General features: G+C 39.7%; 1 protein-coding gene and 1 long non-coding RNA gene across 2 annotated transcripts in view; one reads left to right on the plus strand and one right to left on the minus strand.

Annotated features, from left to right (window-relative positions):
* The first annotated feature begins 211 nt into the window (after window positions 1-211).
* LOC133550582 (uncharacterized) overlaps window positions 212-27,314 on the plus strand; it is a 90,884-nt gene continuing 63,781 nt past the window's right edge. The window contains exon 1 of the long non-coding RNA XR_009806322.1: window positions 212-365. This is a non-coding gene — a long non-coding RNA (uncharacterized LOC133550582). The remainder of the gene's footprint in view (window positions 366-27,314) is intronic.
* On the minus strand, window positions 21,345-27,152 carry spry4 (sprouty homolog 4 (Drosophila)). Its single transcript, XM_061898646.1, has 2 exons — window positions 26,906-27,152; window positions 21,345-24,911 (listed from the first exon to the last, which is right to left on the minus strand). Exon 2 carries the CDS (start codon window positions 24,859-24,861, stop codon window positions 23,743-23,745), a length of 1,119 nt encoding a protein of 372 aa, XP_061754630.1. The 5' UTR covers window positions 24,862-24,911; window positions 26,906-27,152; the 3' UTR covers window positions 21,345-23,742.

The following is a 27,314-nucleotide window of genomic DNA, read 5'->3' on the forward strand; positions in this document are numbered from 1 at the left end:
TGCACAAAGTGTGAGTCAGATGAAAAGAAGGGATTCCGAACAGTGTTTTGCAATACAGTTCTGCGTGTGTGTGTGTGTGTGTGTGTGTGTGCGTGCGTGTGTGCGTGTGTGCGTGTGTGTGTATGTGTGTCTGGTGTCATTCATGAAGTGTAAGAGCCAGGGGATGAATGTTTGCAATGTTATTGTCTCGGCGCTGGCCCGCATCCAGAGGAAGTGCTTGGCTTTGACAATGCTCTTAACAGGAATGCACTGCAGGCTCCCGCCAAGTGGGCGTGGCCCCGGCCCGGGGTCGGAAGCCAAGTTTGGTCGGTTCAGTTTTTTAAGGGGGCGGAGGGGATTGTTGAGAAACAGAGAAGGAGGAGAGGGTAAGTGTGTTCGTATGCACCGCCGTGTGAATAGAGGGAAAGATGTGTGTGTGAGGACGATCTGAAAGGAATGCAACTGTTTCCCTGCACATGTCCACCCCCCCTTAGGCAGCCAAGGGGGCTGTTGAAAACACACACACACACACGCACACGCACACACACACGCACACACACACACACACACACACACACACACACTCACACACACACACACACACACACACACACACACACACAGACGTTGTGGCATGGAAGGAAGTATCAAACTACATCAGCGGAATACTTATCAAGACTGAGGAGCAAAGCTGCCCATTAAGATTCTAACCTTCCACTTTTTAACTGCTGCTAAAAGAAAATATTACGATCATTGTAAATCTATTAAATTGATTAGGAAAAAGTTTCTATTGCTTCTATGCATTGTTTCATGAGTGTAACTAATATAAATGGATCAAATCTGTCCCGCTGCGGGACAGATTTGAATAGTTAATACGAAACCCAAAACCAGTGAAGTTGGCACGTCGTGTAAATCGTAAATAAACACAGAATACAATGATTTGCAAATCCTTTTCAACTTATATTCAATTGAATAGACTACAAACACAATATATTTAACCTTATAACTGGAAATCTTATTGTTTGGCAAATATTAGCTCATTTGGAATTTGATGCCTGCAACATGTTTCAAAAAAGCTGGCACAAGTGGCAAAAAAGACTAAGAAAGTTGAGGAATGCTAATCAAACACTTATTTGGAACATCCCACAGGTGAACAGGCTAATTGGGAACAGGTGGGTGCCATGATTGGGTGTAAAAGCAGCTTCCATTAAATCCTCAGTCATTCACAAACAAGGATGGGGCGAGGGTCACCACTTTGTGAACGAAAGAGTGAGCAAAATGTTGAACAGTTTAAAAACATTTCTCAATGAGCTATTGCAAGAAATTTAGGGATTTCGCCATCTACGGTCTGTAATATCATCAAAAGGTTTAGAGAATCTGGAGAAATCACTGCACATAAGCGATGATATTACGGACCTTCGATCCGTCAAGCGGTACTGCATCAAAAAGTAACATCAGTGTGTAAAGGATATCACCACATGGGCTCAGGGACACTTCAGAGAACCAGTGTCAGTAACTGCAGTTTGTCGCTACATCTGTAAGTGCAAGTTAAAATCTACTATGCAAAGCGATAGCAATTCATCAACAACACCCAGAAACGCCGCCGGCTTCGCTGGGCCCGAGCTCATCTAAGATGGACTGATGAAAAGTGGAAAAGTGGTCTGACGAGTCCATATTTCAAATAGTTTTTGGAGGCTGTGAAAATTGTGCCTTCCAGAACAAAGAGGAAAAGAACCATGCGGATTGTTATAGGCGCAAAGTTCAAAAGCCAGTATCTGTGATGGTATGGCGGTGTATTAGTGTCCAAAGCATGGGTAACTTACATATCTGTGAAGGCACCATTAATGCTGAACTTCAAGCACTGGTGTGTGCAAGTCATTAAAGAATACAAATAACAATTTACCTTTAAAGGTTTTGTTTAGTAAATGTTAACTTGAAATAAAAGTCTTATGTATTCACCACCCCACTGATACTTTGTTTACTGCAGAATATTTGTGATGACAAAACCAAATAACATTCTCTTTACTCCCACAAAACGTACCAAAAAATAAAGATAACCAGGAAAAAAAACAAAAAAAAAAACAGTTGCGTGGTTAACCTGCACCTATTGTAAACACAATTATAGATATGGACAAAATGACAGTTGTCAGCTGTTATCAGTTATCAAATATGGTGGAAATGTCTCTTACAAGTTACTGCAGTAGTAAACAGTAGGGATGTAATGGTACTCACGATAATCCTGCATGGGACAATCTGCCTTTAATTAAAAAAAACAACAACATATTCATTTAGATCAGATGATATGAAAAATATCATTGTGATAATTTTTGGGCCGTATTGACCTGCCCTGGGTGTGTCTATGTACAGCAATAATGTTTTGTGTTGACATTTGACATCAACGTTTAATTTTGCTCAACTGACTCTCCACAGAACGTATAATTTGATTGCAATGTCTCGCATCACATAATCACTGTCATTTTTGTTCTAGTCGCTGCCAAAATAAAGCAATAACATTGCATAGTGCAGGGGTCACCAACGCAGTGCCCGCGGCACCAGGTCGCCCGCGGGCACCAGGTCGCCCGTAAGGACCAGATGAGTCGCCCGCTGGCCTGTTCTAAAAATAGCTCAATTAGCAGCATTTACCAGTGAGCTGCCTCTATTTTTTGTTAAATTGTATTTATTTACTAGCAAGCTGGTCTCGCTTTGCTCAACATTTTTAATTCTTTTTTTTTTTTTTTTTTTACTTCTAAGAGAGACAAAACTCAAATAGAATGTGAAAATCCAAGAAAATAAATATTTTCAAGACTTGGTCTTCACTTGTTTAAATAAATCCATTTATTATTTTACTTAGCTTCTTATAACTTTCAGAAAGACAATTTTAGAGAAAAAAATACAACCTTAAAAATTATTCTAGGATTTTTAAACACATATACCTCTTTACCTTTTAAATTCCTCCCTCTTCTTTCCTGACAATTTAAATCAATGTTCCAGTATTTTTTTATATTGCAAAGAATAAAAAAATACATTTTAATTTAATTCTTCACTTTAGCTTCTGTTTTTTCGATGAAGAATATTTGGGAAATATTTCTTCAAACTTATTATGATTAAAATTCCCCAAAAATATTCTGGCAAATCTTATTTCAAAGTGGATTTTAACCTATTTTTTAAAACATGTCATCAAAATGCTAAAACTAATCTTAATCAGGAAAAATGACTAATGATGTCCCATAAAAAGTGTTTTTAATTTTTTCAAAAAGATGCGAATTAGCTACTTTTTGTCTTCATTTTTTTCGGTTGAATTTTGAATTTTAAAGAGTCGAAATTGAAGATAAACTATGTATCAACATTTAATTTTCATTTTTTTCGTGTTTTCTCTCTTTTAAACCGTTCAATTAAGTGTTTTTTCATCATTTATTCTCTACAAAAAAACCTTCCGTAAAAGGAAAAAAAATGTATGACGGAATGACAGACAAAAAATACCCATTTTAGTGAAGTGAAGTGAATTGTATTTATATAGCGCTTTTCTCGAGTGACTCAAAGCGCTTTACATAGTGAAACCCAATATATCTAAGTTACATTTAAACCATTGTGGGTGGCACTGGGAGGTGGGTAAAGTGTCTTGCCCAAGGACACAACGGCAGTGACTAGGATGGCGGAAGCGGGAATCGAACCTGCAACCCTCAAGTTGCTGGCACGGCCATTCTACCAACCGAGCTATGCCGGCCATGTGTATATATATATATATATATATAAATAAATATATACATTTATTTATTAAAGGTAAAGTGAGCAAATTGGCTATTTCTGGCAATTTATTTAAGTGTGTATCAAACTGGTAGCCCTTCGCATTATTTAGTACCCAAGAAGTAGCTCTTGGTTTCAAAAAGGTTGGTGACCCCTTGTATAGTGTTTTGAGTTTTAAATCCAAATTAGGATAGTTTGGCCTTGGTGGAGATCTTTGCTTGTTATTTTCCATACTACGCTTCTTTAGTCGGATGTATGACTTTAGCACAGTGGTCTAATGGTGATGCTGAATGTGAGAAAGCTTGCAAAAAGAGGTGTCCACTGTGCTGGACGCCTGGCTGCAGACTGGCAGTGCCTGGTGATAAGAGCTGCTGTGGCCTGGATGGCCTTTCTGAGAGGAAGTGATGCAAGACACTAGCTCTTTGTTTGGTGGCATTACTTGGTCCCGTGCCAGTGGCCCCGTTGAAAAGGAGCGGAACGCTTGGCTTGTTTTCTGCCTGGGTTGGCTGACTCCTTGGTGGACATGCCGACTGCCTGCATGACTTGTATGAGAGTAGGCAAGCAGAACCGGAAAAAATAAATTGCAGGTAATCTGTCTTTTCTCTGCCACTTATAATTTTTTTTCTTCCGCATTCACCTCTTTAGCTTCAAAGTGACACTTGAGTTGTGAAGTGGAAAATATTTTAACTGCATACAAAATGAAGCAGCTTTTGTTTTTCTAACGTCTTTCACTTTCTACAAAAGCGTTACAAAATGTATTTATTTTCATTACTATCATCATTATTATTCATAATATAGGTTTTTTCGAAAACATTTTTTAATTGAGTTCTTTTTCATGCCTGACATTTTAATCAATGGTCACTGAGATATGTTTTAAATATTAATATAATTCAAAAAAAAAATAGCAATATTAATTATTATCAATCCTTTTGTTTTTAAATATTTGTAAAAAAATTTAACTTCGAATTTAGTGACTTTCATAAAATGTAATAATTACGACTGTCAGCATTAACGTGTTAACACGTGTGATTAATTAAACAAAATATTGCGTTATTATATGGGTGAATATTTATCACATCCGTTAAGGCTTAACCCGGAGGACGCTCGCATTGTTATCACGATGAGAGGCGGCCAATTTACCTTTAAAACAGATAAAACTGAGGTATCTTGTTGGTATTGTCGCGACAAAGGTTCTTATCATTGACACACATCGAGTTTAAAATACCATCTTAAAGCGAAAAATACGTACTCGAGGATTGGGTCATTAGCATGAACGCTGCATTGACAACAAGCTGAGGAGAAAGCTACAATGGCAGTTTACCTGCGTCAATGTCATAAACAAAAGTAACAAAGTTACAGTAAGTTAAACATAAGCCTTTTCTAAACAGACAACCATCGCATGAAGGATCTGTCATACAAGTCCTTGGAGAGGCACAACAACAAGGATAAACCAACTGGACTACACAAACAAGAGTATCAAGTTGCATCTACAGGCTGAATGGAAATGTATTTTGCTTACTGGAGAACACTAGACATCTGTAAGTAATCACAAGTTTTTTTGTACCAAAAAAGACATCAGCATTGTCATTTGAAAAGGTAAACAGCCATGTTTGTTTAAACAACTGTTCAAACTAAAGAAGAGTAATTGGTGCATGATGTCAAATTGCGGATGAGAGCGTTTATCACATTATAGATTAGTAACTGCACCTTATTTGTAATATTATTGCAAATAATTTTAAAATGTGCACTTAATTCCTACTATACTTACTGTCACCACGTTTTGAGCAAATCAATGACTTGCAGTTCAGTAAAGCATTTAAGAAATATTCCTGTGTGAATAAATTTCATTTGTATCCAAATATTAGCAATATTTGGATACAAAGCTAGTGTGTGATTAGTCTGCTTTAAACAATTAATCACTTGACAGCCCTAGTATTACAAGTATATTTAATTACTATGATATACAAGAATATTATAATATTTCAAAGATATTTTATATATTTTCTGTTTTTTTTTATGATTAGGACCCAAGCACCAATATTGCAAAGCCCTTCTAGTATTATTATATATTTTTTGTAGCTGATTACCACTTTAAATACCAGCTCTTATAACCATATGTGGTTTATTTTGCATATAAAAAACAACAAAAATATAAAAAAGCTGTGTTAAACTTTTTATTTAAAATACTTTTAATTTTCACATATCGTATTGACAAAAACATTTGTTTGATTTTAATGACTTTTTTAAAATGTATTTCTTTAACTAATTGTATTCCTCATCATCTGGGTTGAGTTGTCCATATATTGCAGGAGATGCCTTCAAAAGTAGGAATGCGGCATTAAAATCATTGTTTTGTTTTAAATATCTGGATGAATATTACCACTGTGGGGGTCGCAGTAACGTCGTTAGGTGACATGAAGCAATTTTCAGCACATTAATTTACAAACCCCAAAACCAGGGAAGTTGGCACGTTGCGTAAATTGTAAATAAAAACAAAATACAATCATTTGCAAATCCTTTTCAGCTTGTATTTAATTGATAAGACTGCAAAGACGAGATACTTAACGTTCGAACTAGAAAACATAATTTTTTGCAAATATTAGCTCGTTTGGAATTTGATGCTTGCAACATGTTTCAAAAAAGCTGGCACAATTTACAAAAAAGACTGAGAAAGTTGAGTAATGCTTATCAAACTCTTATTTAGAACATCCCGCCGGTGAACAGGCTAATTGGGAACAGGTGAGTGCCGTGATTGAGTATAAAAGCAGCTTCCATGAAATGCTCAGTCATTCACAAACAAGGATGGGGCGAGGGTCACCACTTTGTGAACAAATGCGTGAGCAAATTGTCCAACAGTTTAAGAACATCATTCTTCAACAAGCTATTGCAAGGAATTTAGGGATTTCACCATCTAAGGTCCGTAATATCATCAAAAGGTTCAGAGAATCTAAAGAAATCACAATATAATCATGATATTACGGACCTTCGATTCCTCAGGCGGTGCTGCATCAAAAAGCGACATCGGTGTGTAAAGGATATCACCACATGGGCTCAGGAACACTTCAGAAAACCTCTGTCAGTAACTACAGTTCCTCGCTACATTTGTTAGTGCAAGTTAAAACTCTACTATGCAAAGCGAAAGCCATTCATTATCAACACCCAGAAACGCTGCTGGCTTCCCTGGGCCGAGCTCATCTAAGATGGACTGATGCAAAGTGGAAAAGTGTTCTGTGGTCTGACGAGTCCACATTTCAAATTATTTTTGGAAACTGTGGAGGTTACGTCCTTCGGACCAAAAAAGGAAAAGATCATCCTGATTGCTATAGGTGCAATGTTCAAAAGCCAGCATATGTGATGTATGGGGTGTATTAGTGCCCAAGACATGGGTAACTTACACATCTGTGAAGGCACCATTAATACTGAAAGGTACATACAGGTTTGGAACAAAATATGTTGCCATCCAAGCAACGTCATTTTCATGTAAGCCCCTGCTTATTTTGGCAAGACAATGCCAAGGGACGTGTTACAACAGCGTGGCTTCATAGTAAAAGAGTGCGGGTACTAGACTGGCCTGCCTGTAGTACAGACCTGTCTCCCATTGAAAATGGGTGTCTTATAATGAAGCGTAAAATACGACAACGGAGACCCCGGACTGTTGAACAACTTAAGCTGTACATCAAGCAAGAATTGGAAATAATTCCACCTGAAAAGCTTCAAAATTTGGGCTCCTCAGTTTCCAAATGTTTACTGAGTGCTGTTAAAAGGAAAGGCCATGTAACACAGTGGTAAAAATGCCCCTGTGCCAACTTTTTTGTAATCTATTGCTGCCATTAAATTCGAAGTTAATGATTATATTCCAAAAAAAAATTCAGTTTCACAGTTCAAACATTAAATATATTGTCTTTGCAGTCTATTCAATTGAATATAAGTTGAAAAGGATTTGCAGATCATTGTATTCTGTTTTTATTTACATTCACACAACATGCCAACTTCACTGGTTTTGGGTTTTGTAAATGCACCTCTAATCCTAACCAGCATTCTTACTGAGGTCGTCAGCCATGTTACTTTCCAGTATCTCCAAGTTCTTACCTTCAAGCAGTCTCGAATGCGACCGTTGTCTCTGCTGATTTCTTTGCTTTGCAACATGGCGGCCCCGAGCACTGGATTATGTCTCTACACAATAATAAACAACTAAAATGTTTACACTGATTTTAGTGCGATGTTTCGCCATCCGATTGTGTCATCTCTCATATGAGTCCGATTTAAAGCGCCAATACCGGGTAGAGTACTGCTTGTGCTCTCGCAAATAGGCTCGTTAAAGGGCCACCTACAGTACATGTTCCTCCTTCATGCTGACTCCCACTTACATGGACTGAGGCCACATGCTGCACACCCGCGCCTCCGCTGCTCCCTGTTCTCCTCCAACTGTCCCAGCAGCCCCGAGTGTTGAAATGTGTGTTTTCCCTGCAGCTGAAGCCGTCCTGTCACACTCGGGTTCATTTTACTTTTGAATTCCATTGAGGGAAGAAGAGGAGGGGTGGGGAGCGGAAGCGTTGCAGATAGTGTGTGTGTGTGTGTGTGTGTGTGTGTTTGTAAAGGCAAACAACATGCATGCATTCCACAGGTGTGGACATCAGGAGTTTCCACTTGCAGGAAAGAGTACACGTGTGTTTACATTTTACACACGCACGTACAAACACATGCACGGCGTATAGTGCTAACATTGTCAGAATCCCCAATGTTTTATGGAGCCGAACTATTAAGACAGGTTTTCCTGAAGTCTGGATACAAGATGTGACAAGAACTGTGCAGTTCTGGGAGGGAGTTCATGTAGTTCTTGTAAAACTTAACATGGCAAATAACAGAAGTCAAACTGAAAGTGTTATTTATTCATGCAGTGGATTTTACGTAGACGCGTCTCAGACGGACGGGGGTTGTTGACACGACCGAAATCAAAACCGAAACTAAAAAGGGCATTTAATTAGGATTATTTTTTTAACCGACAGCAGTTTTGTTGGCATCATTTTACTCCGTATATTTATTTGGATTCTTCTGATTTTACATATCTTATATTTATAGCAATTTTTTTTCGACTGAGATCATTTTAATTAGGTGTCTCTCACAGGACTGTAATCTATTTGTGGCTGCAAGTTGAAGGGGCTGGGGTCTCAATGACTATAAAGTTAAAGTTAAAGTACCAATGATTGTCACACACATACGAGTTGTGGCGAAATTATTCTCTGCATTTGACCCATCACCCTTGATCACCCCCTGGGAGGTGAGTGGAGCAGTGGGCAGCAGCGGTGCCACGCCCGGGAATCATTTATGGTGATTTAACCCCCAATTCCAAACCTTAATGCTGAGTGCCAAGCAGGGAGGTAATGGGTCCCATTTTTATAGTTTTTGGTATGAATCGGCCGGGATTTGAACTCACGACCTCCCGATCTCAGGGCGGACACTTTAACCACCTCACCATCCTAATCACTGCCGTTGTGTCTTTGGGCAAACACTATTCCCACCTGCTCCCAGCGCCACCCATTGATTGATTTAAACTTTTATTAGTAGATTGCACAGTACAATACATATTCCATTCAATTGACCACTAAATGGTAACACTCGAATACGTTTTTCAACTTTTTTAAAGTCGGGGTCCACGTTTATCAATTCATGGTAACCACACTGGTTTAAATGTAGCTTAAAGATGTAGATAATCGTTTTCACTATGTAAACCAGCTCAGTGACTCTGTGGTTAGAGTGTCCGCCCTAAGGTCGGGAGGTTGTGAGTTCCAACCCTGGCCGAGTCTTACCAAAGACTACAAAAAATGGGACCCATTGCCTCCCACTCAGCATCAAGGGTTGGAATTGGGGGTGAACTCACCAAATGATTCCCGAGCGCAGCCACCGCTGCTGCTCACTTCTCCACTCACCCCCCAGGGGTGAACATGGGGAAGGGTCAAATGCAGAGGACAAATTTCACAACACCTAGTGTGTGTGTGACAATCGTTGGGACTTTAACTTTAAAGCGCTTTGAGTCTCTAGAGAAAATATATATATATATAATTCACTTAACTCCCATTGCCTGATTTGCATAATAAGCAAATCACTGTGGATGTCGTGGCAAAGACAAAAGTGAGCGAAACGCATGAAAAGCAAAACAAGTATGTTCTGCTTTTCAAACAGGCAATTGTTGACAGATATGCCTATTTAACATGTGTAATCTTAAGTGAATTTTACTAACTTTCACTCTTCTTCTCAGTATGAGTTAGTGCTAATACATAAGCAAAGTATATACATTTAATCAATCAATCAATGTTTATTTATATAGCCCTAAATCACGAGTGTCTCAAAGGGCTGCACAAGCCACAACGACATTCTCGGCTCAGAGCCCTTTGTGGGCTCTGAACCGAGGATGTCGTTGTGGCTTGGCCGAGGATTGAAGATTTAAGGATTTAAGGCCTTATTTAACATGTATAAACATGAGATTTGATTGTATTTTTGTTGACTTTATATATGCAGTTTTTCTCTTACTCCATATTTAATGTTCAGTGCAGATGTACACACAAATGATGAAAATTGTTGGCCCTAATTATAATTGTGTAATCTTGACACGTTGATTCTATTCCTGTTCCTTTCTTAGCTTGTGTTCAATGCAGATGTGTAAGCAAAACATATAAATTTTAGGCATTAATTAAAGGGGAACTGCACTTTTTGGGGGGCCGACCATTCACAATCATGTCAGACAAGCACACATGTTTTTTTCTATTCTTATAAATAAATGCTAGGAAAAGTCACCTAACAATTGGGGTAGTAGGATTTGCTGTATTCCACCTATAAAGCCCTCCTAAAAAAAATCCAAATACCTCCATTATGGTTTTATATACACGTTGTAGGTACAGTATGTAGTGTTGTAACACACGGCGGCTTATTAATTTCACAGACAGTGAAATTGATTATGACAGTATTGTTCATAATCAATACCGCTTTTTCTATTGGTATTTGTATTGCTCCAGTTTTAGTGTAAAAATGCTCAATGTCATTTTTATATTATTATTTATTTCACTAACTGCTTATTTGCTATCACTTTTACGATCATATTTGCAGAGGTGGGTAGTAACGCGCTACATTTACTCCGTTACATTTACTTGAGTAACTTTCGGGATAAATTGTACTTTTACGAGTAGTTTTTATGCAACATACTTTTACTTTTACTTGAGTATATTTATAGAGAAGAAACGCTATTTTTACTCCGTTCCATTTATCTACATTCAGCTCACTACTCGCTACTTTTTTTTATCGATCTATTAATGTTTGTTTTGGTTAATGACAGCTTCAAAGTAGAATCTACGCATGCCTGCGTTTCACCAATCACATGCAGTCACTGGTGACGTTGGACCAATCAAACAGAGCCAAGCGGTCACATGACCCGATTTATACAAGTTGAAAAACGTATTGGGGTGTTACCATTTAGTGGTCAATTGTACGGAATATGTACTGTACTGTGCAATCTAATAATAAAAGTTTCAATCAATCAATCAAAAGTGTAAAGGAAAAAAGGCACTTTTTATTTCAACCGTACTTCCCGTCAAAAGCCTAAAGACTGATCGCACAGTTCCTGTCTTCACAATAAAAGTGCCGCTCCATCGCACCTGCGTTAACAAAATAAGAGTCTCCGAAAGCCAGCGCAAACAAGCTAGCAAACTACGGAGTTTGCCGCCAATGTATTTCTTGTAAAGTGTATAAAAACGAATATGGAAGCTGGACAAATAAAATGCCAAAAACCAACAACTTTCATGTGGTATTAGAGAGAAAAGAGGAACTTTTTTCTCCTCCATTTGAAAACGTGGATGTCTGAGTCCAATCATTGCAAGTCATCAGAATCAGGTAATACACCAATTTATATTCTTGTCTTCATGAAAGATAGGAATCTATATGTTAAACATGCATGTATATTCATTAAAACACCTTCAACATGTGAACAAAAACGGCAAAATAAATAAATATAAATTATATACTGTATATATAAATGTATGTATGTGTATATCTATATATACATACGTATATATATATATATATATATATATATATATATAATTTGTGTGTGTATAAATGATGTGTGTGTATGTATGATATGTGTGTGTATAAATGATATGTGTGTATGTATATGTATATATGAGGTAGATCACCTCGACTTGGTAATTTACTAAGTAATTGATAAACATTGAAAAACGTATTGGGGTGTTAACATTTAGTGGTCAATTGTACGGAATATGTACTGTACTGTGCAATCTACTAATACAAGTTTTAATCAATCAATCAAATCAATGAATGCCTACTGAGGCTATGGTGCTGTTAAGTTATTGTGGCTCAATGTGCCATTTTTTTTAATTTTATTTTAATGTACTATTATTTAATATATATTATTGTTTTAGTTGCTTAAGAGATATTCCTGGCTCTGAATTTGCTCATTGCTATTTTTATGTTTTTATGCATTATTTGTTGCCGTAATCAGGTTACTCATCAGTTACTCAGTACTTGAGTAGTTTTTTCACAACATACTTTTTACTTTTACTCAAGTAAATATTTGGGTGACCACTCCTTACTTTTACTTGAGTAATAAATCTCGAAAGTAACGGTACTCTTACTTGAGTACAATTTCTGGCTACTCTACCCACCTCTGCATATTTGTACATATCGTATGTGCTGGTGTTGTTCTATTGTTGTTGTTGTTGTTTTTGTTGTTATTTTTGTGTTTGCTGTTGTTGTTTTTGTCTCTCTGTCTATTCCCCCTCTTATCCCCACAATTTCCCCCTCTGTCTTACTTTTTTTCTCTTTCTATCCACTCCTGCTCCGGCCCGGCTGCACCAAATGATAATATAAATACATTTAATAAAGTCAAATTTAAATAAGGCAACAAGAGAAGTATCCTACGCTTCTCTTTTGTATAGTAAATCTGAACAGCCGATATGGGCATCTACATCAACTATATGATTTGAATTAGAAGCTGGACAGAACAAATAAATAAAAATAAATAATAATAATAGTAATAATAATTTCACAGACATGGCAGAATGTTCGCTTTTTCCTTCAACAACAACTTCTACTTCTGATGGCAGACTTCATGAGAGATGACAAAGACTACTTTAGGATAAATGTTGATGGAGAAATTTATATTTTTGAGCCTGAACCTAAGGAGGATAAGCATCCAGTTTTAGAAACTGTGCTAAACAAACGCAGCTTTAGTGAAACATCATGCACCAGTATGGCTAGGTGCTGAACAAGAAATACAAACTGAACGTAACAAAACAATCATATACTGCACTATGTCTGCTCTCACTGAGATGCCGTCTGATGAGATGTTTGTGTCGTTCTGTGATTATTCACTGACGCAAGTTTAAAAAAATAAAAGGTGATGCAAATGAGCATCTCTTCGTATTTAAAAAAAAAAAAATTGCTGGTTGACATTCGGTTGGAATCCATGTTCGCTGTGATCCATAGTAAAGTTTCACCTCCGTGAATTTTAAACAAGGAATCACCGTGTGCTGGTGTGGCTAAAGGCTAAAGCTTCCCAACTTCATCTTTCTACTTTGACTTCTCCATTATTAATTGAACAAATTGCAAAGGATTCGGCAACACAGATGTCCAAAATACTGTGTAATTATGCGGTTATAGCAGGCGACTTTTACCTGTGTGCGTGCGCAGCGCTCATATTTCCTAACAGTCCGTGACGTCAAGCGTACACGTCATCATTACGCGACGTTTTCAAGAAAAAACTCAGGGGAAATTTAAAATTGCAATTTAGTAAACTAAAAAGGCTGTATTGGCATGTGTTGCAATGTTAATATATCATCATTGATATATAAACTATCAGACTGCGTGGTGGGTAGAAGTGGGTTTCAGTAGGCCTTTAAATGTGCTATACAAATGAAGTGGATTGGATTGGATTGGTCCTCCGCATTTTTTGTTCATTGCAGGTATATAAGCGAAAAGTCAAGTTTTTTGTTATCTTATTTCTTGATGATGACTCGTACTTTTACTTTGTTGTTGTGACCGGTTGGACGGCATGTTGCTGATAATGAACACTGTCTTCTTCTGCTGCCTGAGCTTCCTGTGTTGACGACAAGTATGTGGGCGAGGGATGTGTGTGTGTGTGTAGATGACAATGTAGGTGTGAAGGAAGTCAAAATGCAGGTGTGAGTGTGTGCTGACAAAGTTGTGCAGGTAAACAGGAGGCAGTGTGATCTTACAGTCAGAGCAGACAGTCTGCCTGCAGGGGCCCTCTCTCTCTCTCTCTCTCTCTCTCTCTCTCTCTCTCTCTGTCTCTGTCTCTCTCTCTCGGTCTCTCTCTCCCCCCTCCTCCCCTGTTTGACTTTATCTTCCTCTTCTCTGCCTTTCCTGCCATCTTACACATCCCTCCCTTCCAGGTGCACTCGGGTAAACACCCAGGAAGCGAGCCTTGAAGGCGGCGTGGCGGGGAGGGGGAGGGGGGGGGGGGGTGCAGCCTCAGGTAACAAGCGGCGCAGGTGAGTGCAGGAAGACTTAGCGTGAAAAGAATGTGACACATCCAGATTGCCACAAAGAAACCCTGTGTGCTCAACAACACAACAACGAGCAAGCATCGGGTCCGCAGGAAGCCTAACAACTATTTCCTGTCACTTATGTAACGCTCCCATTCAGTCCAAGCTTTATTTGGCCGTGGTGGGCCCGCCACTGTTTTATAAAGTGAGATTTAGTCTCACGCACGTGCACGCACACACGCACACACACACGCGCACGCACGCACGCACGCACACACACACACACACACACACACACACACACACACACACACACACACACAGGAAGTGTGGGACTCAGGAACTGTGGTGATGTAAAGGCTGCTTATAAAAAACAAGGACAGCAGCTTCTAGTCACAAAGGTTTCTTTATGAATGAGTTAAAAACTTTTCCAATTTTAGCAATAGTGTTTATTGACGTTAGACAGTAAGCTGCACTATTCCGCCAGAGTGTCGAATATCTTAAGATGTGTTTTGTGGCAATTCCAACTTTGACCACAGGGACCGTTGCTATGTAGAGTGGCGCTTTCCATCATTTTCGGCAGACTGAATTGCAAAATGATAAACCCCCATTTTCCTCTCATGCGAGATCCACCCAGGAATGGGGATATGTGAAACCCTTTCCTACTGTACAGTGGTCCCTCGATTATCGCCGGGGTAAGTGTCCATTTCACCTCAGATCTAGTTCCCCTATATCAGTGGTTCGCAACCTTTTTTCAGTAATGTACGCCCTATGATTTTTTTTTTAATTCAAGTACCCCCTAATCAGAGCAATGCATTTTTGGTTGAAAAAATAGATAAAGAAGTAAAATGCAGCACTATGTCATCAGTTTCTGATTTATTAAATTGTATAACAAAATATTGCTCATTTGTAGTGGTCTTTCTTGAACTATTCGGAAAAAAAGATATAAAAATAACTAAAAACTTGTTGAAAAATAAACAAGTGATTCAATTATAAATAAAGATTTCTACACATAGAAGTAATCATCAAATTAAAGTGCCCTCTTTGGGGATTGTAATAGAGATCCATCTGGATTCATCAACTTCATTCTAAACGTTCATTCACAAAAAAAAAAAAATCTTTAACATCAATATTTATGGAACTTGTCCACAAAAAAATCTAGCTGTCAACACTGAATATTGCATTGTTGCATTTATTTTCACAGTTTATGAACTTACATTCATATTTTGTTGAAGCATTATTCAATAAATCTATTTATAAAGGATTTTTGAATTGTTATTTTTAGAATATTTAAAAAAAAATCTCACGTACCCCTTGGCATACCTTCAAGTACCCCCATTTGAGAACCATTGCCCTATATAATATATATAGCTAGCCAGTCCACTTTATTTATACAGCACATTTAAACAACAAACATGTTTCAAAAGTGCTGCACAAAAATATTAAAAACAAGATTCAAATACTATCCTTAGCTCCACCAATGACAGAATAAAAACCAAATAAATACATATAAAACCAACACAAAAACAATATACATATAAACATAAGTACGTTTATGTTTTTGCTGGGTGGTTATCAATCTTTCTATCAAAACTTATTTCTTGCTTTCAACAAAGACAAACGCTTCCTTTCTGTCTCCCTTATCTGTGCCCTGCTTTTTCTTCTTTGTCTTGTCTTGTCTTGTCTCATCTCTTTGGAGCCTCTCCATGCACTGTTCTCCAAATCTTAAACATGGAATTGATAAACATGTTTTCAACGCAATTGACAAGATTTTTTTACGACGGTTCGGGGGAATCTGTCTGTCTTGAGGGAATATTTGCTGCTGAACACATGACGGACGCGTGCAAGAAGTGGCGGGTCATGTGCCTGGCGAGTCTTTCTGTTGAGGACATCAAAGTTGTCTACATATTCGGAACTATGATAACGGGGCATGTGCTGATTATATTGAGCTTTGCCCTGTTGTATCGACAAATTTGTAAGATGATGGCTGCCTTTCAAAGTACCCAGAAGCTGTACGTCATTATTGATTGGGTGGGTAGGGCTAGGGGCACTCAATCTGGCGATTTTTGAACTAAATCACAGACTGGATAACATCTCGGTGAAACTTTTTACTCTGCAAGGTGAAGTTATGATCAATTTGAGGTCATTGGAATGTATCTGCTCTACCTAACTCAAACATCCTAGGTTTAGCTAGGTAATTAGCTTATTTGGCTTAAATAAATATCTACTGTATAAATTGTTTTTGGATAGTGTCCATCTCCTCCTGGAACTAGTAACATACTGTATATATTTATGATAGCTACTTAGTTCATGCAGTTATTTCTATACATGGCTAACTAAGATAGCAATGCAGATAATAGGTCTGAGCAAGCTTATGTTTTTGCTTGATAGATATCAATCCGTCTAATATAGTTACTCAGCTTATATATTGTAACAAACATTTTTTTTAATGTATTTGGCCAATCCATTTACCCATGATAGTTACTTAACTTATATTTAAGCAACATATTATTTAGAGAGGTAGGTCCCCTGTCTATTTACATATGGTAGTTACTTAGCATATATGTATTTTAGTAAACTATTTTTTTTGTTTTAGCAAGGTAGTTATCCTAGATCTGGCTATAATAAATACTTATACTTATAATGAATACAGGGACGGCGTGGCGCAGTGGGAGAGTGGCCTTGCGCAACCCGAGGGGCCCTGGTTCAAATCCCACCAAGTACCAACCTCGTCACGTCCGTTGTGTCCTGAGCAAGACACTTCACCCTTGCTCCTGATGGGTGCTAGTTGGCGCCTTGCATGGCAGCTCCCTCCATCGGTGTGTGAATGTGTGTGTGAATGGGTAAATGTGGAAGTAGTGTCAAAGCGCTTTGAGTACCTTGAAGGTAGAAAAGCGCTATACAAGTACAACCCATTTATCATTATCATTTATTGTATATATTATTATTTTTGTACATAAGCCAGCTCATCCCAGAACTAGTTATCCCATCTAGTTATGATAGATGCTTAGTTTGTACAGTATGTTTTAAAAAACATGTTATTTGCTAGCTAGTTAACGTATCTGGCTAACCAAGGTAGCTATGTAGCTTACATGTCTTAAGCAAGCTTATGTTTTTACTGACTAGTTGTCCATCTACTTGCTTATATAATGTAGCAAGCATTTTTAAAATCTAATTGGCCAACCAGTTTACCTATGACAGTTACTTAGCTTATATTTTAGGAACATACTTTTTCAGCAAGCCAGTGACCCTATTTACATATTCTTTTTCTTAATTCATTTATATAATATTATCCCCTGAAGAGCAGGGAAACCTGCGAAACAGGGGACAAGCGAAGGAAAATGTATGTATGTATATATGTGTATATATATATATATATATGTATATATATATATATATATATATATATATATGTATATATATATATATATATATATATATGTCTATATGTCTATATATATATATATATATATATATATATATATATATATATATATATATATATATATATAATATACACACACACGGGCTTCACGGTGGCAGAGGGGTTAGTGCATCTGCCTCACAATACGAAGGTCCTGCAGTCCTGGGTTCAATCCCAGGCTTTGGATCTTTCTGTGTGGAGTTTGCATGTTCTCCCCCTGAATGCGTGGGTTCCCTCCGGGTACTCCGGCTTCCTCCCACTCCCAAAGACATGCACCAGGGGATAGGTTGATTGGCAACACTAAATTGGCCCTAGTGTGTGAATGTGAATGTTGTCCGTCTATCTGTGTTGGCCCTGCGATGAGGTGGCGACTTATCCAGGGTGTACCCCGCCTCCCGCCCGATTGTAGCTGAGATGGGCGCCAGCCCCCCCGCGACCCCAAAAGGGAATAAGCGGTAGGAAATGGATGGATATATATATACACACACACACGCACGCACGCACGCACGCATGTATGTATACACACACACACACATACTGTACGTGTGTGTGTGTATATATATATATATATATATATGTATATATATATATATATATATATATATATATATATATATATATATATATATATATATATATATATATATACAGTATATATACATATACATTTTCTACCGATTGTCCCTTTTGGGGTCGCGGGGGGTGCTGGAGCCTATCAACTGCATTTGGGCGGAAGGCAGGTTACTCCCTGGACAAGTCGCTACCTCATCGCAGGGCCAACACAGATAGGCAGACAACATTCACACTCACATTCACACACTAGGGCTAATTTATTGTTGCCAATCAACCTATCCCATGTCTTTGGAAGTGGGAGGAAGCCAGAGTACCCGGAGGGAACCCAGGCAGTCACAGGGAGAACATGCAAACTCCACACAGAAAGATACCGAGCCCGGATTTAATTCAGGACTACTCAGGACCTTCGTATTGTGAGGCACATACACTAACCCCTGTGTCACCGTGCTGCCCATGTATATACAGTATATATATATATATATATATATATACATACAGTATATATATATATATATATATACAGTATATATATATATATATATATGTGTATATATACATATATATATATATACACACATGAATACATATACATGTGTGACAAAGGCCGAGTACCTGACTGCACCCTAGCCAGGGATACGGTGAAGACCTCAGCAGCGGAGCCGGTGGAAGACGGTAGATTTAAGGACTACCACAACGGCTGCAATGGTGGCGGAAGGCTGCAGCAGAAAAGGGTCCCCAGTTGTCTTGGGACTCCATGCCACAGGACCCTGACCCGTTCTGTCAAGGATCGTGTGGTGACTGTCTGTGCACCAGTCTCCACAAGTTCACCAAAGTCACACATAATGATATATAGATATATGTATGTATATATATATATATATATATATATATATATATATATATATATATATATATATATATATATATATATATACAGTATGTGTGTATATATATATATGTATGTATATACCGTATTGCCTTGAATTGCCGCCGGGTATATAGCATGCGCCTGCTTTGAATTACTGCCGGTGTCAAACTCGCTTCGCAAAATAATTAGCGCATGCTTAGTATTACCGCCGGGTCAAACTCGTTACATCACGAGTGACACTTCCTCTGTCATCATTTTCAAAATGGAAGTGGCTGATTTCAATAAGTTGAATCCGCATAAAGGGAAGAAGATTAAGAGCTATTCAGTAGAATATAAGATCCAAGCTATTGAATACCGGTATGCTAAAAAGAACAGTAAGCAGCTATGTTTTATTAATATACCTGTGGAGCAGACATTCCGACAGACAGGCAGGGCACCCTGGAGCCCGACCCAAGATGGCGGTGAGGAGACGCCGAGCGAGCGGAGACGAGGAGCGAAAGAGCTACCTGGACTGAGGTTTTATTGAAAAATAAACTAAGTCAAACTGCTCAAGCCATGTCCTTCCTTGGTGGTCCTGGGTACCCGCAAGACGACGTCTTGGGACCGTCACAATACCGTAGCTGCGTGTGTCAAATATGAGTCATTAAATGACTCCCGCCTCCTGGTGGTAGAGGGCGCTAGTGATCCTTCTTGCGACTATTCGGCTGCAGAAGAAGTGAAATGAGTGACGTGATTGTGCTGGGACGGATATGACGCGGCGGCTGCACGACGGACCTTTGCTGGCAATGTAAACAACCCGGCTGAAATAAAGCATGTTCCAGTCCTAAATACCCAGTGTATTATTTATACAATAACACTTCATGTTGGCAGCGGTGGGATAAAGAGAACAGAACGGGAGGGGGAGTTGTCTGAGTATAATTCTGTCGTCGCCCGCACTCGAGGAGCCGAGCTAACTGATAGCAGCGGTCTGATAGCAGTTTTCTAAACTGGACTTTCAATTGAAGCAGGAGGTAATAAAGGAAGATCTCCATCGAGACAGAGAGACTTTTAAAACTGAAGAAAGATAAGGAAGACTTCTATAAACAAGTTATCTATGCTTTTGATTAGAAGGAGCTGGCATGGATTTCATTTATAAGTAAAGGTAAGACCATAATAACATTTTTTATTTTTTTATTAAATGTGCTTTTCATGATGGTATCCTTACATTACACTCAAATTTTTACAGCATGCCTTTGGTAAGTGCTGGAGTGAGAAGAGGTTTTAAAATAATTAGCGCATGCTTGCTTTCACCGCATGCCTTTGGTAAGTGCAGGAGTGAGAAGAGGTTTTAAATTAAATAGCGCCCTGGCAGCAATTCAAGGAAATACGGTATATGTACCTTCCGCCCGATTGTAGCTGAGATAGGCGCCAGCGCCCCCCGCGACCCCGAAAGGGAATAAGCGGTAGAAAATGGATGGATGGACGGTATATATGTATATATATATATGTATATATTTATGTATGTTTGGCCCTGCGATGAGGCGGCGACTTGTCCAGGGTGTACCCCGCCTTCCGCCCGATTGTAGCTGAGATAGGCGCCAGCGCCCCCCGCGACCCCGAAAGGGAATAAGCGGTAGAAAATGGATGGATGGATGGATTTATGTATGTACATATATATATATATATATATATATATATATATATATATATATATATATATATATATATGTATATGTGTATATATGTAAATATTGTGTTTATGTATATATCTTAGTACGGTAGTTTCATTTTTATCAAGGTAGTTGTATGTATTGTTGAGTATCCATATGGTGCTTACTTTGTGTATATGATATACAGTATTTTAGGTAGTTTTGAACTACTTTAGCTGCTTAGGCTAGCTAGATAAAATATACATACTATATACCCAGTGTAACTACTTAGCCTATACATTTGACATAGTTAATTACTGTAGCCTACCCAGTGTATATACATTTATATATTATTGAGCTAGTTCTTATTAGACAGTCTATCTGTCTAGCTATCAACAGTAGTTAATTAGCTTACATATTTTAGTAATCCAGTTAGCGCATCCATCGATGATAGCTACTGAGTGTTTACTGTATATATATATTATTGAGCAGACAATTAATCTACATACCTATTTACCTACTTATTTATCCATCTATATACTGTATATGAGTTGTGTGTTAATGTTGTGCATTATATAAGAACCCAGTCACAAAAGACGCAACACATCAGCGTGTTATATTTAACAATATATATTTCCATTGTCGTTGTACATTCCATTTCAACATAGGCTTTCTTCACAAACAAAAAGTTGGCAATCTAAATAAATACTATATAAAATAGAACTTCAAAATAAATATATCTATAAAGGGAAACTTTTTAAATGAGAGCTTTTTTCCTTTCCTTTCTGTATATCTAAAAACAAACAAAAAAGCACAGATTTCTTCGCTCCCCAGAACTTCTGCGAAGGCATAAAGGAATGGAGTTGCGTTATGCAGCTAAAATGGGATTCAAGGATTGAGGAACGTCATTGGCTCAAAAGCGAGCGACACAAGTGGCGTTTGAGAGCATGTAGAGGGTCACAGCATTTGCAGAGAATAAAATACAATAATGGAACTGTTGAGGATTATGCTACAATAAGCACATGTAAAAAGTATACAAAGGGCAGAAGAAGACGGAAAAACGGCAGCAGACAAGGCGAAACAGGCGGCAACACAACCTTGAGCCGTGACACAAATGTATGCACGGCAGCTGTGTTTGTCACTCAAGAGCGAAAGAAACAGAGCGGCAGGAAATGGGTCGATCCGGACACGGGCGGATTGTGTTCCTTCTGTGCACTCATTGAATCCACACTGGAGGGAATTAGCTTAGCCTGCTAAAAAGCCTTGGAGCTGTTCACTTTTTCAAATATATTTCTTATTGCCGGGCACTCTTTTTGAATCAAGTGCTTCCTCTCACCATTCTCAATCTCAAAAATAGATATCTAATATATTCTCTTTTAATCGTAGTTATCATAGTGTACCATGCAACCTTTCAAGGACATTTTCTCTTCTAAAGAACACAAATGTAGTGAAAGTATTTACAGCAAATAACAACCTGCATAGCTTCTATTACTAAATATATCGTCTGGTGATACAAGCTTGGCCGCTCTTCTTCGGTTTGTTTGGCACCTTTTCCACTTTTTTAGATATTGCCACATACTCGATCAAGGCTAAAGACAGTGTCTAATCAGCTTTTGTGCAACAAGACAAATGTTAGCAGAATTTGAGGATGAAAATGGAGCAACACAGACAGACCCCCATGTTTAAGCTAAAAACACAAAAGGCCTTCGGTATTAAAGGGCAGCATGCTTTTTTTAACGTTCCTTTTTTTGGGAGAGAAACCAACTGAGTGCATCATAATCACCCTCTCGGACTGCGACTACATGCTAGCGTAAGCTCGCTTCCTTTGGCGAAAAAAAAAAAAGTCCTCATGCAAGCCACAAAAATAAGACTTTTCGGAATAAAACGCAGCTCTGATGATGACAAAGAAGACACTAAAAGTAGCGCACTCACCACCGTAATCCTGTGCTTTAGTACGATCTTTAGGGGATAGCGTTGACCTAAAAATAAAAAGTTGTGCAAGGGATCAAGGCGGATTACGTACCTAAAACTTAAACCCCGCCCTCTGTTTTCCAACGGAAAGTTGGCTAACTAGTTTTTGCTATTGCCTTTTTGCCCCGATTTTTTTCTTTGCCCTATTGCGAAGAGGAAGTAGATCGGGTTCTTCGGCAGTTTCCCTGCTGCATTCAAGAACACTGACAACTGAAAGTCCTACGACTTCACTGGGATTCGATTGTACTCGATGAGTAGTTTATCGCAGTCGTCTGCCCTTTTTTTGATCATTTACCATTGCTTACAACCCTTTGAGGCCATATCCCGAACATTTCCGACTTCCCAAGCAACCCGTGTATGCAGCAGATTCTAAAGTGGACAGTCCCTGAGAAGGTTTGGGTCTAATTTAGTTTACAAACATCTCTACGACACATTGACTAACTTCTAGCATGGTGGAGCATGCAGGTCATGACATGCACTACCTCGGAACTGATCCAGGATCAACCCTCAGATTGAGATGTTCCGAGTCTCACTTTAAGGGAATATTGGGTTTGTTCAAATGATTTGTGGCAATAGATGGATAGTTAGCATTACTAAGCTAGCATATTTAACTATGGTTGTTCATAATCAGACAGAGGGGCTGTGCTTATGGGGGCAAAGAAGGGGTAGATAGATACGTAGTTCTGTAGTTCAACTTATATATTTTATATATTATCCCAAAATCAACAGGACCAGTTTATGGTTAGTCACAAAATTAGCTGACTTTTCGCTAGCAGTTGTCCTCTCAAAACAACCCAAACTCCAGGCCCAGGGTGAGGTCCCTTTAACGGAGGAGAACATCGACAAGAGCTCGTCAACTCTCTCTTGTCAAGCTCGTTTTAATCACTTTCAGAACACAGGTCAAGAAGCTATTATAAGTACCTTTTTGTTATACATCTTCCAGCACATTAATGTGGTTGGTTAGGTCCCTAGAGATTGAGCAAGTACTGTGGTGCCGTCCAGTTTGTGTTTTTTAGCAACGCCTGACAGAAAGTTCTGGTATCATGACCCCTGTTTCTCCCCCTGCTTCTCAAGTGTCCCCGCTTTCGCTTGCACGCCTCCGTTTTTACACACCGGGATGCCACCTTGCAAGTTCTTGCAGCGGCAGCCGGGCCTGCTGACGTTGTCGTAGCACTTCTGTCCCAGTTTGGCCAGACCGGTGGCTGGCAGGTAGCACACCAGACAAGGCAGGACAACGGACAGGGCGGCCATGAAGGACCAGCGTGCGCAGCAGTTGGCCTGCGAGCAAGAGCAGGGCTTATCTGCGCACGAGCCCTCGTCGTCCTCGTCCTCCGTGCAGTGGTAAAAGATCCCCTTGACCAGGCACATGCAGGTGGCCGCGTCTACCAGGCTCTGGGCAGAGCACAGGCACTCCTGGTTGCACACCCAGCAGGAGGGCAGGGTCCGGGGAAGGGTACACTCGGTGCATCGGCACTTGCTGCAGTGTTCGCAGAGAATGAGGTGCTTCTTCTCAGCTGGGGAGGACGGGATTAGCGCCGACCCCTGCTGCCCTTCTGCCGGAAGTTTTCCAGACTTGAGGTCCAGCAATTTAGATGAGGAGGTGCAGGAGGAAGCAGGAGAGGAGGAGGAGGAGCCGATGACTTTAGGTTCAGAGGGAGCCAAGCTGCCGGGAGTTCGAGTGGTGATTGTGTTGACAAGGCCCTGGTGGGGGTGCAGGTTAGGGTGGTGGTCCACCGTTGGGTTCGGCGCGGCATGGTCCAGCAGCCTCTGGTCCGACGACGTGCTGCTACTGCTGCTGATTGAGCTGGGCCTCCCGCTGAAAGAGATCCAAGGGTGGGTGGTGGTGTCGTGGTGAGGCTCACAACGACCCTGGTGATGGTGCTGGTGATTGTGATGGTTGTTGTGGTTGGCGCCCACAATCTCTTCGTGGCTGGGACAGTTGGTCCTTCTGCTTGCCGTCTTCTGACTCTCGGGCTGCTGGGAGACGACGGCCGGGCTGTCGATGTAGTCGTTCTCCACGTGCGAGGACTTGATTTGATCGATGGCGTAGATGGTGAGGGGATGCTGCAGGCGGCCGTAGGGCACTCGACTGTCCAGCAGGGGCTGGGATATGATGGAGGACGACACTCCGGGGATGTGGTGGGGAACCCTGGACTCCATCTGTAGGGTGGTGCCTGGCACTCGTCACTTCAAAGCAGCATCTAGCACAACTGTGAAGAAATACAAAGGACATTTAGCACTAGGTATTTTAAGAATTTGATCCTTACTTGCCTATTTTTTCATTAAATCATTGCTCAAACATGTTTTACTGTCTTTGTTTTACTTATGTGTCTCTTAAATTGCTGTTAAACAGTTATTGTCACGAGTATTGTGCCTCTGTGACATAGCACAAGGCTAGTTGGAATATTCTTTTTGGGCAGATCTTCAATTACTCCAAACTATTTTAGAACGATTACTTAAAAAAAAAGCTTACATGCAAATATTGTAATAGTCATTTCATTCCTATACTATTCACAGCCACTAGGGGCAGTATTTGCATGGGATTCTTATGATATGTCAATGAACTGAGCACATTTCGAATGTGGGATCTTGGACCTGATCCCACATTCGAAATGTGCTCAGTAGTTTGAGGAAAATAAAGAAAAACATATGAAGTTCCATTATATTTGAAGGCCAAATTAATAGATTTTTAGTTTCTATGCTGAAAGGGTAAACAGATGCAAAAATTGCTTCAGAAAACCAGTGATCAGGGGAGGCCCCAGATGGATTGTATTTTCAGAGGAGAGACTCACTCACTTTAAAACCCCCTGACATGAATAAAACACACTCATCATTTTGGACACATCTGTTCATACCATCGAAGGTCAAGTTGCGACCTATTCTCGGCAACGAACCCATTTGAAAACACTTTTTATAAAAAAGTTTTTCTCCCCCCCCCCCCGCTTTTCATTTTGGTATTTTGAACTCTCATCTGCAGAATGTAGTCACATTTTCATTCCTTTAATGCAAATTGGAACATCTTAGTAATTTTCTCACGGGTCGACCGACCCAAACAAGAGCCGCTTTCCAACTCTGACATTAGAACAATGAACGTTCCAAAGAGCGGGGGGCGCACCACCGAGCTGGACTTGCATGCAAAAGAACCCCAAGAGGAAAAAACAAATAATAATAAAAGTACAACAACAAAGTCAAATTTATAATATTTTGCTCTTTTAGTCACCCCCCGATAGGCATTATTTGTGGAAATATGGCTTCCAAACTTTTTCAAATATTATGTATTTTTACTGGTGGTTTGTCTTTTTTGTGAATGGACGCTGCTTGGCTGCACTGGCTGTTGCAAGCATGACTCAAAACGCTGCAGCAGTCATCATGATGATGATGACGATGATGATGATGATGATGATGATGATGATGATGATGATGATGATGATGATGATGATGATGATGGTGAGCCCTTTTTTGCAACCAACATTTTCTTCATTAAAAGATAAAACAGCACATTTTGATTGCAGTTCAATGTCATGAGTGGGAGATTTTTTTATATTGAATGAACATGTGTGCACCATTTTTTTTCCAATATTGGGCCGAGCAACGACAAAAAACCTGTTGTTGCACTAATGCTTGGCACTGATCAAAACTGGATCATTATAAGCCGGAACTGTGCGTGTGCGTGAGCTTTATGTGCCTCTGCGCGTGCGTGTGTGCATGCCCCCCCCCCCCCCCCCCCCCCTTCCCTTCCCTTCCCTTCCTTCGATATGTGAATGGACTGAGTCATAAAAACCGGAGGCGGACGTTGTTTTACATGTATTTATTTATTTATATTTATTCTCAAACGGTTGGTTTAAATGTAAGGACGTGAGGTACAACCTTGATGGAGAGGAAATGATGCAGACAGCGTATTGAATGCAGGTTGCCAGGTTTGCACGAAAAGACACCAAAAAGCACAAATGGTTGGAGATGAAAGCATGAAGAAATGAGGAATATGCCACCCTACTTGGTGTCATTATTATTAATAGTACATGAATCTGCTTGGAAGCGTCACAACTTCCCCTTCCTGCGCCCTTAACTTTGGTTAAATATTGACTCCAAGTGCAAACACGGCTGAGGGGGGACAAAAAGGGGGCAGCTTCGTTGCAGAAGACCGAGGAACAACGCGACGGTGCAACCACAATTCCTGTCCTTTTTCAACGAAAAGCGTACTTACGGTGCTTTCGGGGTAAATACACGTCATCGTCGTCGTTGCGCAACACGCCGTCTATATATATATACTGTGTATATATTCCCAATCGTGTGCCGATTAGACCCGGGGAAAAAAGTGTTAAATCCAGCAAAAGGAGGGAATAAAATGTCGGAGAGAGGTCTCTCCTCCGAGCTCGCTGGTGCGTTAAAAGACGACTGCGGTTGTGGACGCGCAGCTTTGGATGTGATGTTGCAACCGCCTCCGAGGGAAAAAAAAAGAAAAAAAAAAGGGGGAGGGCGTTGAGTTTTTATGAATGGGAGGGCGAGGAGGAGTTGCGCAGATGCCTCGGTTGTTTTTTTTTTGTTTTTTTTTCCTCTTTTTTTTATTTTTTTGTGAATGGGAGGGACTGAGACTCGGGAGGTTACATTTTATG

This window comes from Nerophis ophidion, linkage group LG04, assembly GCF_033978795.1.
Source record: "Nerophis ophidion isolate RoL-2023_Sa linkage group LG04, RoL_Noph_v1.0, whole genome shotgun sequence".
Taxonomy (NCBI): domain Eukaryota; kingdom Metazoa; phylum Chordata; class Actinopteri; order Syngnathiformes; family Syngnathidae; genus Nerophis; species Nerophis ophidion.

Coding starts and splice junctions, on each gene's coding strand:
- spry4 (XM_061898646.1), bottom strand. CDS start 24,861: ATGGAGTCCAGGGTTCCCCACCACATCCCCGGAGTGTCGTCCTCCATC.